General features: G+C 40.5%; 2 protein-coding genes across 6 annotated transcripts; both read right to left on the bottom strand.

The window, feature by feature from the left end:
- Positions 1–5,196: 5,196 nt before the first annotated feature.
- Positions 5,197–10,706, bottom strand: plk2b (polo-like kinase 2b (Drosophila)). The gene is made up of 14 exons (XM_067612405.1): positions 10,481–10,706; positions 10,282–10,389; positions 10,057–10,173; positions 9,640–9,769; positions 9,268–9,451; positions 8,910–9,108; positions 8,645–8,792; positions 8,315–8,409; positions 7,874–8,006; positions 7,616–7,696; positions 7,219–7,378; positions 6,765–6,894; positions 6,489–6,599; positions 5,197–6,294 (listed from the first exon to the last, which is right to left on the bottom strand). Exons 1-14 carry the CDS (start codon positions 10,664–10,666, stop codon positions 6,103–6,105), a joined length of 1,974 nt encoding a protein of 657 aa, XP_067468506.1. The 5' UTR covers positions 10,667–10,706; the 3' UTR covers positions 5,197–6,102.
- A 1,211-nt stretch (positions 10,707–11,917) lies between these two features.
- Positions 11,918–16,053, bottom strand: si:dkey-190g11.3 (uncharacterized protein LOC567059 homolog). 5 transcript variants are annotated; one of them, XM_067612420.1, is made up of 8 exons: positions 16,035–16,053; positions 15,469–15,558; positions 14,113–14,292; positions 13,840–13,911; positions 13,082–13,186; positions 12,716–12,856; positions 12,579–12,629; positions 11,918–12,463 (listed from the first exon to the last, which is right to left on the bottom strand). In XM_067612420.1, exons 3-8 carry the CDS (start codon positions 14,278–14,280, stop codon positions 12,278–12,280), a joined length of 723 nt encoding a protein of 240 aa, XP_067468521.1. In that variant the 5' UTR covers positions 14,281–14,292; positions 15,469–15,558; positions 16,035–16,053; the 3' UTR covers positions 11,918–12,277. The 5 variants fall into 5 exon arrangements, with proteins under 5 accessions (XP_067468521.1, XP_067468516.1, XP_067468525.1 ...); XM_067612415.1 differs by lacking the exon at positions 16,035–16,053 and having other exon boundaries at positions 15,469–15,791; XM_067612424.1 differs by lacking the exon at positions 16,035–16,053 and having other exon boundaries at positions 15,367–15,484.
- Between the last annotated feature and the right edge of the window lie 158 nt (positions 16,054–16,211).

Raw genomic sequence — 16,211 nt, forward strand, 5'->3', positions numbered from 1 at the left:
AACTTGTTGAGCAACGCAGCCCCGCCTAAATCCAAACGGACATGATGTGTGTGCATGAGTGTCTGTGTGTGGTGTGTAGGATTTGCTTTGTCCTCCTATCTCTACTGTGAGTCACAGGATTGAAATGCTGCTTTGAAGCCTCTGGAGTTTCCTCCCTCCACAAGGCAGGGCTGTATTTAAACACTTGCCACACTTTCGGGATCTTTGCTAAATGCCTTGCTTTCCACATCTAGTGATACCAACACTGTTCCGCTTAAATGTTCTTTAAACCACATACCTGCAATGGTTAGTGTGATGGAATCATGGGAAGAGGAATCATGGGAAGCATCAAGCATTAACTTATTATCTCCGCCAGGTGTAAGCCTGAAGGGGATCATGCGTTTGGTCGTGTGTGTATCTGTCTGCAGCTCATCTCGCACACTACTGGACCCATTAGTTTAATATTTTTTGTGCACATTTATGACCGTATGCTCAAGGACCTCTTGTGGTTCCGGTGATTCAGAATTTTTGAAAAACCTTTTATAATGCCATTGACTGCTCTGTTTTATACCACCATTGGCTGCTGACTCCTCATTCCTCTGAACCAGCAGGTAGGGGCCGCAAGTGATCAAAGACTGCTTCAGTTTGGAATCTTGTTTCTGCTAGGGACAACCAATCATGTCTAGTTGCCACGTTAGATCAGTCTGTGCCAAATTTCAGTACCTTGAGAGCAGGTCGTGTTGTTAATTCAAATAAATATTGATAAGATTCCTTATGAGCCTATTGTAAAGCTTAGACTTTTCAGCAGTCTGTTTTACGATATGCGTTATGACATAGCAGATGGCAATGCCAGCAATCGGCTAAGCTAAAAACAAGGCTTACCTAGTCTGTTGCAGGCCACATTTTGGCCTTTGTCAGGGCTCAAAAACTGACATCCATAGAAAGGTTTGGTCTCATCTTGAACTGGAGCATCTTCAGATTAATTCCATACCCGATATGTTATGATCCACTAAAGTTAGGCATGATATGAGATGAATAAATCCTTGTTTTTGTTATCTTCGCTGCCATCTTGACCGTAAACACCCGGCGGAGATCTGCACTCTACTGAGTGCACTCTTCTAGTTTATATGTATTTTTAGTTATTTAGTATAGTGAGCATTTATTTCATACAATGTTCCAATTATTAACTATTGGTAGGTTTGCAATCTAAAAAATGTAGGGATCTTATGGAGAAACCAACACTAAAATTAAAATCTTTACAGTTAAAAAATATAGACACCTTCTCTACAGCTTCAAGTTGGAACAGATATTATCAGCAAATAACTCTGAGACATGTTGAAACTTTGCAAAAAGGAATCTGAGTATGAGAACGGGAACTTCAGAAAGTCACTGTAGCACACCCTCTCATTTGCTGGTATGGGTGGAATGCAATTTTTACTTTGTTGCAGCTATTCCAAAGTGGAGCTCAAACAGTAATTATCTCCAAACCCGGTGCATTTCAATGATCATCTGTAAAACTACTATGCTATAATGACAGGATAGGGAGGTTGATGTTGTGGTACTTTTTGGACAAGCTTTGGTTCCCACAGGAATTGTAACCAAAACGCTGAGAGCAGAGACAGGTTGAACTTTTATTTGCTGTTGACTGCTTGAAGTTGAACTATGCATTTATGTACAAAAACTGTATTTTATTATGTTTATTGTTTAGAGAGCCTAAATCCTGGACTGATTGAGAGATGTAAATGCAACTTTCTTTTCCTTTTTTACAACTGTGCCGCAGAGGGTCCATGAATCACTAAATTGAGATTATCCGTCCAAGCTGAAGTTTTTCATTCCTGTAATACTGTGTACTGTAATAGTACAGTATAGTCATTATATCATGAAATGCAGTAATATTTCCTACTTATGAGTAGTAGGAAGTTAATGAGGAGCTCAGAAAAAGCTCAATGCATTGGTTTTTCCATTTTCATTGCTGTGGAGGCTCCCTCAGAGTTTTTCTCATTTTCCTCTCTTCAGTCTTATCTTCACTGTGTCAGATGGCTGCCCACACATGACCATGTGATGTTTTTATTAAAGAAGTCAGCAGGTTGTTACCCCATTTCGAGGAAAGTCACATTTTCAACTGGCATCACGGAGGATGGTTGCTGGTGCAGTTGGAGGAGACAAAGCACAATCTGCTATTGTAGAAACTGAACAAAAAAATATCAGTCATTCAGATAGGCTGTAATGATCGGCCTGTGATGCATTTGCGACAGTCCAACGGCAATGTGACGTAGGCCGTCGTAGGCAGCGGTTCATCTCAGTTCATTCCAGCTGAGTTAGTCTGACACGTGATTAATGTCTGAATAAAGAAAACCTCCATGCAATTAGGTGGTAATTATACACATTCAATAAAATATGAAGTCCGAACAGTAAGGTAATGATTAGAGCTTTGTGAAAATTTTATATAGTAATTGCGCTGTGGTATTTCAGTCAGGACGCTAACACGTGTAGTACAAGAATAGTACAGTGCATTTTTGTTTGGCAGTGTGGCTATGCTCGTGTGATACTGTGAAACAAATCTGAGCAATCTGAGCAAAGAATGCCCCTGAGCTCACAACCCCCTGAGATATACATTCGCAGAAGATGAATACATACTGAAGGGAGCTTCATAAGCAATATGTGATTACATTAAGTTGACAGAATTTTAAAAAGAAAATTGAGATAGAAGAGTGTAAATAATGAATAACAGATGCCATGAGAAAGCCTTTTGTAGAGGAGTTTAGTTTAAATTTAAGAGCCCTCACTGTCTTTATTCCTCCTTTATTCCTTGTTGCTGAGTTGGATGCAGGCTTGCTAGTACACTTTGATCCATGAATAAACCAAAGAATATAGTAACACTCCAAAAAGTTCTATTTTCAGCCAGAAATAAAAGACCTTTTTAGGAGAGCTGATTGTAGAAAATTACAGGAATCAGACGTGGGAGCATCAACGTCACACTACTGAGAGAAAGTGGCCACTGCATCTTAGACGGTGACTCATTCTCAACATTATACGTATTTGAACACCTGGAAGAAAACCAAACACGTTGAGAAGGAAACACACATTCAGAGAAAAGTACACCTCCTCACATGCTTGCATGCACAAACCCAGGATTTTTTCTTGGTAAAACAGAAATTGAGTAAGCTTGTGCTGGCAACTTTGCAAGTTTGACTGCTGTACATTGCTCATCTTTAAGATGGTCAATACTGTATGCTACAAGTGAGAATCGGTCATCCCTGCTCCCTCTACAGTACATCTGTTTTTGTCTACATAGTAGGAGGAGGAGCACTGACATTTGATATGCAAAGGCCTTCTAATCCCCCAAGTGCATCCTAGTGTGTGCACATATCAAAGCGTATTTTCTTTCTGGCAGAATGTGCCTACTATCACTTTTAATGCCAAACTGACTCACTCTTCTGCCTGCAGAGAACTTTATGGTAGAAGCTGAGGTATAAAGATCCCCTTTGTCACTTCAGCTTAGACTCATTCCAGAGCTAAGCCTGCCTGCATGCACAAGACTTTTCCCACTGTCAACGTGACTAACAGAGGAGCAGCTTTGTGTGGGTGATACTGAAAACTAGCTGTGTGATAAACATTTTTTTCTATATGACAGTGACACTAAGAACATCAAGTGAACCCGCACTTAGCTTTTTCAACTCCACAGGGTTTTCTAATTAGTTTATCTATGTTTAATGCTCACAGTCATGTCTCATGGGGCCTATAAAGCTGATCAGCTAACATTTGCTGACTCATAGAAGAGATCCTGGTCTGACCTGAGTTTTCTGCTTACAGCAACCCTAACAGGAGCTTAATCTACATTGGCATGAGAAATGTTTTCTTCACATAACCTCAAAAAACTACCACTTTTACTTATGTTTGCTTGGAAAGAGAGATTTGATTTACCCCAGTGCGTCCATCTGATGGAGATGCTGCACTCCACTGTTCAGATGTTTGGACCAGGGGTAAATATGCCCTTGAAGGCCAGAAAACTTCATGTCAACAACAACATCTATTTCTGTCTGACCGGAGCATCCACTCCGGGGGCCATTACTGTCAAAACACACGCACTCAGACCTGGAGGTGTCGTTATGAATAATTCCTGCTCCTTCCTCTTGTAGGCTACTTCCTGTTCTGCTTCTGTCTGTGTGGGTATGTTTATGCATGAGGCATTCATTATTAAACTCTGAAGAGCACAGATATTCTGAGCGAACATCCAAAGGGATGACTCAAACATCCATGTTCAGCTTCCATCATTACATAAGCTCATAAGGTGAAGAGGTGTTCACTAGACAGCCGGATCAAACACTCATGTAGAGAACAGAGAGTGCAGCAGAAAAGCCAATCAGCAGCAAAAGATATAAGTTAAGATGTTAACCTAAGTATGTGCTGACTTTCAGCAAGGACAAGCCGTGCCAGATGTCTTTTACGCAGCCTTTCATTGATTTCCGATCCTCACTAAATTGGTCAGTAGTTGCTTGTTTCCATGGTTACCGTCTGTGAATGTGAAAGGATGTCCAAGAAAGATTGTAGCCAGTTTGCCTCAAAAGCTCTGATGCAATCGCTGACTTAGTGTGACCGAGTCTGTCATTTTATTAGACTGTCTCTCCTTCTAGATGCATGTCACTGTTTGTCTGCCTTTCCTATCATATTTTTGAACCACCCAGCTGGCCTATCTGTTGATTAGTGCCCTTGTTTGTATGCGAAGTAATGTGTGTGTGCATGTGTGTGTCAGTCCCATTGCCAAGTCACTTGTATTTGCCATCCTCCATTTATCACTGTGGAAGAAAACTCAGCCAAGGCGTGGCCTTGAACCAGAATATAAACACTTCACTGTAAACAGGCCCTTTATCCGTCTTATCATATGTGCCCATTTCCTGCTGCAAACACAAGTTTGAAGATAAAATACTTGCTTTGACATGGACGAGTGCAAAGATATGAGGGTAATTAAGTTTCATCTAGGTCTTACCACACCGTATATCTACTTAGTGTAAGGATCCTTTCAATTGTTGGTATGTTGCCAAAAGATTTTTTGAAAACTGGGTTGTCTTAACACAAGGCATCTATTATGAAAACAGATGTACCAGCAGTTAACATCTTAATACAGTAAGGAAAAACATGTTAAGGGTCAGCACTGTGCTGTTTTTGAAACTAAAAAAAGGATAAAAACACTCAATGAGAAGGACAAGTACTCCGATGTTTGTTTGTTTTTTAGAAAATGCTCTTTATTATTAAATAAATAAATACTGCACTTTTTTACACAATAAGTTATTTAGGACATTTTCTACCATGGTGATAATGGCTCTTAAAGGATCCTTAGAGGATCTCTGATGCTGTTTTTTTTTTAAATGTCATTCTCTCTCTTTCCTGCTCCACCTTTCCCCCCCTCACATCACCCCACTGTTTCCCAGCTCAATGTGCTGAGTCCATCTTTCAGTTAAGAGAACAAATCACAGTTTTTAAAAGTTAGTGTGATATTACACCCCTCCCACTCACTCACACACACACTCACACATACGCGTATAAACAGCTGAACCCTGTCCCATCCACACACATTAGCACATCGTTTCTCTGCACTGCTGAGTTGGCTGTGACATACACTGTACATAATTTACAATATTCCACAGTCTAGCTCTGGTTACACTCAGAGCATCAGTTTATCGATTGCTTCTATCAACAGCATCAGCTATACTGTACACATTTAAGCTGGTGCCAGCCCAGCGTTGGTCTTTACTTCCCAAAACATCCTCTCTCTGCCCCAAACATCTGGAGTTCACAATCGTACCAACACACTTGCTCTATCACACTCAGTCTTTTCTCTCCTCCAACAATCGACATACAAATCAGCCCTTTTCCATCCACTGTCATTGTGCTACATTTCATCTTCCTCATCCACAGAGTCTGTCCGTATTCTTTTTTCACCTGCACATCTGCTGAGTCACGATGGTGCAGTGTTGTAGGAATGCTAAATTACTTTGCAAAGGTCCACCCTTGAAATCCATCCATCTCACAGATCCTTCTGAATCATGCCTCCACTGCAACACTGCAGTAGCACAATGGGTAGATTTGTCTGTATAACAATGTCCGAAACATATTAGAAGGGGTTTAGCTGCATCTCTGCAGCAGCATATTGAGGGAGTACACCATGCGTTCACGCAAGTCAGTGGGGCAGCCGGACGTCAGCAGGGTGCTGAGTTTGAAGGTTTTGGAGACGCGATCCTCGTTGATGTAGGTCAGCATGTATTCATCCCTCTGGCAACACAGGATGATCTTGGTGTGGTCGTGGTAAAAGTTGACCTTTGGAGTTAAAAAAGAAAATTCAGTAAATCAATATTTGGGAATAAGATAATTCCAAGTTTTCTTTTTTGATTTGTGGTCTAACCCTCCTCCTCTGCCGCTGATCTGAATACTGTCATGCACTGGATCTAAACTGTGCTCCTCTGAGTGTGCCCAGCAACAGCTGTGTTTCCTGTGACAGTGTGTGTGTTTACCTGGAAAGTGCCGTCGTTAAAGAGCATCATGAGGGCGCGGTCGGATTTAAGCCACTGCAGCAGGTAGAGTCTGGGCATGTGTGCATCTGTCATACTACCAAGATCCCCACCCTGAGAAAACAACAGAAGAACCATGTTAGGATTAGACAGGCTGCAACATGAAAAATACCATTTGAAGTGCTTTAGGGGGCGGAAAAACAAAAGAAACATAAAAGGAAGGGAGATATATATTACGGGAATGAATAGAGGAGTGGGGGAATATAGATATTTACTTACGTCCATGAGGTTCTCCTCCATGTAGTGGGAAAAGTACTTCAGCACAGTCACTTGGCCCACGAAGTGTTCAGGAACCTCGCAGGTGGGGAAGACAGAGCGCTGACCCAACTCTGCATAGTAATGGATAGTCCTGAAAAGATAGTAAGAAGAAAATAAACAAAGAGTTACACAACCATTCAGGTAGACAAATACTTAAACAACAAGAAACTAAACACAAATGGATTTTCTTAACATTTTAAACTCTGTTGGCATGCCTAAAAACTGTTTCCTAACATTCTGGCACAGAAAAGAATGAACTACGCCTTGTATTTGAGACTTATTTCAAACCACTAACAGGTTCTCCAGGTCAGTTCTATCCCAGAGCATGCTTAAACAAGCCATGTTAATCGTATGTAATGACTAAAAACTTTCAAACTTAAGGTGGAGGGTTGTGAAAGAATAGAATAGTGCGTACTTTCTGTCTGGCAAGAGGCTCATGTGAGTGCCATTGTTGAAGAGAACTCCCACGGTGTGATCAGACAACTGGTAGCCAAAGCCATACTTGTTGGAGTAGTCCACCCATTTAGTCACCCATTGAAGACTGCAGCTGTTTGAGCCCTGTGGAATGTCGTCCGCTGTAGAGTGAGAACACAGAGGAGGAGGATTAGAATACAATTACAATGAAGTTCATAAGGAATGACAACTTTAACTCTTCTACCTAGTACTATCCTTGACTGTAAAAGCACCCAAAAGCTCCATTTAAATCCAAATTTTAGACATTTCAAGGTCAAATACAGATAACAAAAAATCTGTATTTATCTCTGATTTATCTAATTAATAACTACATGTAATGACTTTGCAAGTAGACTCACCTTTAGGCATATTCTCCAGGCATCCCCTCAACACACTAGCAACAGTCTCAGCCACGCTTCCTGTTGTGTTGTCTTCCAAGCCTTTATAGGAACAACAAAAGGGGTCCTTTAGCTTGACGTCATACCAGTAAGCACAAGAAATTACTTTGCACTCTAGCTGTTACATCAAATCTCTTCATTGTATAGCACACACTCTTAAAATTTTCAATTCGCATTGAAGGCTGTTCTGTTCTCTCTCGGTTGTATTTGTGAACTTACATTCGCTGCTGCTGCTGCAGCTCCCCAGACTCCCCCTGACGATCAGACGGATGGTATCTCGCGTCGTCGGGGACTGGCTCTCTGTTGCCAGGGCAACGGGGCTTTCGGCAGATGGCGGAAGTAGACTTCCATTCTGAGGTGGGAATCAGTGACGACAGGGTTTAGAATCTGCGAGTTTAGATCATCTTGTCCTACTATGACTCAGTGGTCACCCACAGATGCAAAGTGGTTGGCTTAAAGGTTGAAAATAAGTGTTTTTAGTTTGCTCTAAAACTGTGCTTGTTATAAAGTTTAGTACTGAAACAGAATGACTCAGTGGATTATCCTCAACATGATATCTCAAATCTACATATTTATTTAGTAGCTGTATGAATAATGCACCTGCAATATCACCTACACTCCTGTCCATATCTTGATTTGTGTTGAATAATTTAATCTTACCTCAGCAATCTTTTTGCTCTGTTGTTGGCTGATGACGGTTCTCTCCAGGTCATGCTGCAGTTTGTAGATTTCCTCTTCCTCTTTGGTTAACTTATCTGTCGAAGGCAATGAAAGCAAACAAAAATCAGAGCTTGATCTCTTTAACCTACAGCTACATAATCTGATATCAGAGTAGAATAGGACAAAATGTGCTTGCGGTCATTTTAAAAACTAGATTTAACTCTACCTCTTGCTGCAATCATAATTTTACAAAGTGAAAGATAACTAACTGGTCTGACAATAGCCTGTTTTAGTGGTGCATGAGTGCTCAGTGGTTGATGTAATACTCACTCAGAGTCTCGTAGTATTTGACCTTGTCTCTCTTCCCACCAAACAGTGCAGCAGCAGCTTTCTTGAAGAAGCTCTTGGCGGGACTAGAGACATGGAAATCTGGTGCTGAATGGCAACAGCTAGCAGGCAGACGCTCTGGACTGAAGCCCTGTGAAGAAAGAAAGTAGGTCAATACGCGGTTTGTGGGAAGGGGTTGCTGTTATACTCCTACACAGTGACATTTAGAGAGGGACAAACAGATAGAGAGGTTAAAATGGTGTCTAACCTGTGTGAAGAATTCATGCCTCACAATGAGGTCGAGGTTGGGTCTGTCCTCTGGGGTTTTGGCTAGCAGGCTGGCGATTAACTGCTTAGCCTGCAGTGAAAGGGAGGAGGGCAGAGAGTAGCGCGCCTCCCTAATACACCTGTAGGTCTCCTTCAGGTTGGTGGTTTCAAATGGTGGTCTGCCCAACAGCATGGTGTACCTGTTGCAGGATTAAAGACACAAGTGAGCTCATTTCTGTCAGTAAAAATATATTTACACTTGATCACACAACTGATTGGCTAATAATTCATTAATTAATTATTATTATTACTAAATCTTTTGATGTCCTTAATAGTGAATTTACAGTAAGCCTACTCACATTACACAGCCTAGGGCCCAGATGTCTGATTCACAACCGTGGCCCTGCTTGTTGAGCACCTCAGGGGACAGGTAGTTGGGAGTCCCGCAGATCGTCTTCCTCCTGTTTCCCGCCGGCTCCAACTTGGCAGCCAAACCAAAGTCACCAACCTTCAGCTCCATCGACTCACTCACAAAGAAGTTACCTGTAGGGAAGAAAGGAAATGAGACGATGAGTGCTTGATACTCAACCCAGGATCAAAGGCTGAATAGAGCACAGATCCTCTGATGAATTGATGGACTGGGATATTACAAAAAAAGCACAGAATGCATCTTTACAATTTGTGCACAAAGTGGCTCAGCATTGCATTAAAGTACAAAAAAAAATCCTTACCAAGTTTCAGGTCTCTGTGAAGGATCTCTTGTTCATGCAGGTACTTCAGTCCGGAGACAATCTGTCTTAGGTAATACCGCACCTCTGGCTCAGTAAGCACTTTGCGAGCCTTCAAGATATGAGCTAATGACTGCAAAAACACAAAACATTGGAAAAAGAATGATTAGAAGTGTAACTATAACATTGAGACAACTTTTCCTCTGTGAAAAACCCTTATCATACTTGAAAATTTCTTTAATATCGTAAAACTGTAGAGTTATAGGTTTACTAAAATATCAGAGTCCTTTTTTCCTGGGCTAAGTCTCTGAATACTGCAAATGTGCTGCCTCAGTGGCTTTGGGTGCAATGCAGGTGTCAACCAAACGTCAAACAGCAGTGGCAAGCATATATTAGAGTGATTAAAAACTTATCACTTACTTTTCTACTGCAGTACTCCAACAGGATGTAGATGTTCTCTTTGTCCTCAAAATGGTGATAAAAGTGCACAATGTGTTTGTGATGCAGCAATCTATGTAGCTCAATTTCTCTGTCAATCTAGCGGGGAGAGAAGACAAAATGTTCACGATTGTAACTTTAGGAAATTTTGAGATATTTGTTGTCTAATAAGGCCGGCTCTCACCGGCACCAGAGCCGCGCACTTACCTTCTCACGTTGGTGAGGTTTGGAGACGCGCGCATGTGGGATGATTTTGGCTGCGTAAACTTTGCTGGTGGAGAGGTCGGTCATCTCATAGCATTTAGCAAATCCTCCCTGAAAAGAGGAAACACACTGTTAACATGATGTGTCTCCGAGTAACGTGGTAAATCCAAAAAGACGACAACAAATTCAATGTTTGCGCTACCTTGCCCAAAACTTTCCCACGGCAGTAGCACTTCCCCGTGACAGGATCAGTGATTATCCTGGCCATCTCCGAGGGCGCACTGCGTTCATCCATTCTCTTCCTACGAGGCTCGCAGGACCTCTGCGTCGATTCACACATGCTGCTGCTGTTGGTCTGTTGGGGCCCGATATTTCTCTGTACTTCCATAGAGGTGGTTTGTCGTCCCGCACTCAGAATGCAACCCGGAGAGCCCGTCTGTGCGCCTTTATACTCTGGCAACCACCCCACCCGCTGTCTGCCGCCCTCTCTCTGACGTCACGTTGTGAAATGAGAGCATGAAGTCCGACTGATATTGATTACCTTGCATGTACATTGGTGTTGATGATGGCAGAGACATGAAATCGAAAGGGTCAGAGCAAGATTTTACATTATCTAATATAACTATCTAATATAATCCCTACATTCTAAAGTCTATTTCTTTGCATCACCAGTCGTCATCCACCATAATAATAACAAACACTGTCTGTATACATGTTCTTCATAGGTAGATGAATGGACCTTTAACATTTTGATGCACAATATCACTCACAGTGTTGGAGATCTGATGCATTTACATCATTATTAACATATCCACCATGCAGAGGATAAACATACTCTGTATTCCATTCAGGTTTCCACCTCTCCAGTGTTTTTACAGCAAACTCAATTTGGAGCACTAGCACCCTCAGGTGGAAATTCAGGATTCTCCATCAGTTCTGCCATTGAATTAGTATATTTGTCATAAACTTAAATGTTATATAGTGTTATCCTCTAATTATATTACAGTTAGACAGTTTATTTTGTTTGTTTAGTGTGTGAGCACCTGTGTTACTGGAAAGGTTGCAGTACATTGCAAGGTTTGTGTTGTTGTTGATTGCAGAGGCATACTGCATCAAGTAATCAAGTAATGGCATTTTAAACTACTGTTTTAGCATGATTACAGTATCATCCTACTCTCAGATTTAGGGATATGCACAAGACATAACTCATAACTAGAAACCACTCAGTGAGAGCATTAGTCTGCCAAGGCTGCACAACCACACATATTTTATTTAAATAATAGCAAATTATAACAACTTTTTTGTCAGCATCTGGATATGTATCAATATACAAGTGTGGGACACAACAGTTAATGAGAAAATGAAATAAAGTTTCAGGTACCATATCTCACTATGTTGATAAATCCTTTCAAAAATCCTTGAATCAAAAACTGTTGATGTGTTCAATGTCAAATGGCCCACATTTCTGGCAAAATGCATTGAAATCTCTTAAGATTTACTGCTAACAAACTAAAAGACAAAAAATACATACAATACATTGAACTCAGAATCTTTACTGTAGCATGTTAAGTGCTGATGTCAAAATAAAATAATTTGTAGTCTAACAGTGGTTTAAAAAAGTATTACACAAACAGCTATATTCACGATAGTGGTGCATTTTATTTACAAGAAGATTGTCAGCAATATGGAAAAGGCTCAGTGCAATCTCTGTACTGACAGTGTAGAGATTGTACAAATACTGCAGGGGCTAAGAGATGTCGAAATCACTCCGACATCTTGCTTAGTCAGAGTCCTTCTCATCCTTGCAATCTTCGAAGACATCTTTCAGAAGCTTCAGTCCTGATAACATTTATTTCCCCACTGTTCTCATGATTATCTTTAAAAATGTGCATTTTACAGTTTACATACTATTTTGTTCAGATCTGTGTCTGGAGTGTTTAATGCTGTTGAGAATGAAACATCTGTGGAACAAAATAACCCAGAGATATTTGCTACACCACTACACCATTGTGCTCGACATATTTCTCAGGCTTGAGCGAACAGTGCTCATGTCATAGGCCCAAGTCTGGTCAAGACCGGAGCCGGCAGACGATTGGTGTGGCCAGTCGGGGAATGGAAAACGACAAGCGACGACACGCGCATCATCAGGAAGCTCTTTCATCAGCTTCTCACCGAGTGCCTCCATCTGTTAACCAATCAGAAAAGGATGCACGAATCACCAACCAATTATATTCTATAAAGGCTATGTGACTTATACAGCATCAGAAGATCTACAGAGGGGAAATAATCCTTAAACTCACCACTCCTGGGGCAAGAAAAGCTGTCACATTGTTGTATTTTGATAAATCAGTCTATGAGAAAAAAAAAAGAAACAAATATAGTAAAATAAAATGTTGATCAGCCTCATGCAAAGCAATGATGTCAATTGATGTCCTACCTTCCAAAAGTCTTTTTTAACAAATGTTGCCTGACTGGAAGGTACACCTGTCCACTGGGCCTTCCTCCTGGCATATGCCAGTAAGATGGAGTTGATCTCAAAGCCTGTGCACTGGAAACCAGCAGAAGAGGCCGCAAACACCTTGGAAATTAAAACTGCTGATGTGAAATACAATTGCTGTAAAATAAAACAATTGTACTGTATATGTAGCCTGCTTAAAGCAACAACAGAACACACAAGCACACACAACACACTTACAATTCATCTCAAGCAGCGATTAAAATCATGACACACTCAGTTTTGCATTAACTGCATTATAGTTTACACTTGGATACATATTTTGTAGGATAGATGGAGCTCACTAACCAGTCTTCCATCTCCTGATCCAAGATCTGCTAAGCGACCGGTTCGTCCCTCAAGCAGCTTCATAGTGTTCAGTGTCTGATCTTTACTGGAGGGCAAATAAGGAACCTGGACCACAGTACAAACACAAGTCCATATATGCGATATTTAATATACAAATTATTGCTTGCTATAACTTTGGCACATTGGAGCTTAAACATGGAAATGGAAGATACATCTATTTTATCTGTTTTTCTACTACTTCTACTGCTACTTACAGCCTAAAATAAAATTTACAAGTTATTAAAATATTATTCAAGACACTCTTACCAAACACTACAGCAGCATGAATTTATTCTTTTTCATATAAAAAAAATCTGGATACGCTTCAAATTAAATTTCTCTCTGCTTCTGCACTCAGTCAAGTCTCCAGAGTGCTGTGACTATAACCTTGAATCTGATCTCCCACTCATTTTCACTGGAATTTTTCCACAATATCTGTATGAATGAAAAAATCAGCAGGTCTTGTCTCTCTTGTTTCTAGCTATGGTAAAGTGGATTTAATCTTTGCTCATGTAAAATTCCAGTTTTTCTAGCATAAAATACTGTTTGTAATGGTTTAGCTGCACAAAATGAGATGATATAAAATACATAAACTCAAAAGTGAATACATTTTGATCACATTTTTAAGCATTAGCTTTTAAACAGCTTCTTTTTGCTTCAACATTTAAGTCAGAACAGATATAGATTCTCAATGAAACAACAATTGTCTTCATTATTACCAAACTGCTGATAATCTGCTCCTGATCATCATATTTTCTCGTCCATCTTGCTCTGACAGTACTTGTGACTTTCTTCTTTTCCCACATAGCATGGAGCACTATGCTCCAAAACAAGCAAATTATTGTTAATATGCAAGTTATCTTCTGCCTTGGCTTATTTCCTTTGATTTCACACAAACATGCAGTATTTGATATCTGAAATGTTGGACAGGGAGCAAAGCAGTCAGGTTAAATATATATATACATAATTATAAAAAGGAAACCTCAGGGCACCTTAAGGTTCAATGGGACTTTGCGAAAGCCAGGCATGGCAAACAGGCTCCACACTCCATACAGGCCTGTGAGCAGAACGCCTGTGCCGGCCGACAGTACGGGATGGGGTCTGGTTGTAGGAAGGACCCTGCCATACTCCTGCAGAACCATCTCAATCGAGTCCTCCATTGCAAATTGTCACTAATGTGGATAAAAATACAGCAAATGACGGGAGATATTATGAAAGCCTGTAAAATGTTACAACTAATGTAATGAAATGTCTGAAATGTCTCAACTGATACCGGCTTTTTTAGGCCAAGACAGATATGAATATATCAGCAGATATTTGTTGTTTTAACACACATAACATACAGAAACATTTTTGAGGGATTACTTATATTTGTTTTTTTAAAGCCTTTAGACCAAGATACATATGGATCAGGAGAGTTAAAAAATAAACTTGTCAGTGCTCTCTGATGGACAAAGTATGTAATGGAGACACTGTTTCTAAAGTAACATATCTTTGCCATTTCTGTAATGACATTTTTTGTTACTTGTTGTCTAGTATATACACATGTACAGAAATAGGCCTCCCTGCTGTGAGCTAATATCAACCTGGCTGATAAATCGCCAAGGCTGTAAAATGTTCCATTGATACAGGAGGACAAACTATCATGTTTGTGGATAGATCCTTTTTGTAAAGAAACCAATCACCTTTAAGGTTTGAAGAGTTGTAATTGTATTTTGTATTTAATTGTATAATGTACCTGAAGGTCTTAACAGAAACCAGTCTGTAATTTTACTGTAATTTTTGTAAACTATGAATTTGTCTTTTTAAATATTCTATCATTTATTAATTCCCCTCAGCATCAAGATGTCAGTGAGCTTGCAGTATAAGGCCACAGTTATTTGATTTCTGACACTGTTGCTCTGTAAATCATCACCAGAAGTCGGCCTATGAGCGCTGCCAAGAAAAAACATTTCCAGGGCAGCATTTCCAACAGCAGATGGCGCCACAGTGCCCTTTTCTCATGACAAGACCTTCTAGAAAAGTTCTGTTTACAACGCTTTTAGACATATACTGAAACTATCTGATATAACAGTTGTATTTCGGGCCAAATGATTTTGGTTGTATTCACGTAAAGGAGCTCCACCACTACAAATTATTCCCAAACTGTTTTCAAATAACACTGACAGATTTGAAGGCTTTCTGCATTCTCGACGAAAACGGTGCAAACTACTGAAGAGGAGACGAATGAATGGTAGTTAACTTACCAAATGGGACAAATATACAGATGCAGTGTAACTTCAGTATATTTGTGAAGGTATTAGCACAAAATCTAAGTATTTATTGAGACACACGTTTGTGCAGCCTACCTGACCCGCCCCCTCGTCTGCTGCGCACTCTCCAACCTGCACTCTCAGATCCTCCAGTCAAAGGGCAGTCAGTCAGCTGCATATCCCGCCCTATTAATTCATACAGGCTCTATCAAATGTCTGCAGATTACATGCCTGCCTGATATAAAACGCCTCACGTCTGACAGCCAAAGCAAAGAACTGCATTTTAGTTGTAGTCCACGCTTATGTAATGTCTGTTGTGTCTGCTGTGCTTCTTAGCGCATGGTTGATTATAGTCCTAATTGTCGGCTTTGCTTCAGGTGTGAGATGAGGAACAGGAGAAAGCCAGCTGATTAAAGACTACAAGCACACTCACAGGAAAATGCACAATATAATTGCTGATATGAGCCTATTGGTCAACACCCACATGACAATATTAGGTACAGTTTCTTTTTTTTCCACCCCTCCAATTAATTATGCACATAAAGGTCTTAAGAGAGGGCCGATGGGATTACAATTGCAAAGATGTCCATATTTTAACTTCTGCCGCGGCCTCATCCCGCACTTGCTCCTATTGAAAGGCCCATAATAGTAATATTCATCACCACTCAGGCCTCTCTTATTTGCTCAGCCGCTTGTTCTCTGAAGCGGAGCTGGCTGCATGGGCGGAGGACGGCAGCCAGAGCCAGACCGAGAGTGACGCAAAAGGAGAGGCCATTATATTTGCTTCCTGAAAAAAATATATATATACATACATATATATATTCTGTTCAACTGGGAGT

The sequence above is a fragment of the Thunnus thynnus genome, chromosome 2 (assembly GCF_963924715.1).
Source record: "Thunnus thynnus chromosome 2, fThuThy2.1, whole genome shotgun sequence".
In the NCBI taxonomy this organism is placed as follows: Eukaryota; Metazoa; Chordata; class Actinopteri; order Scombriformes; family Scombridae; genus Thunnus; species Thunnus thynnus.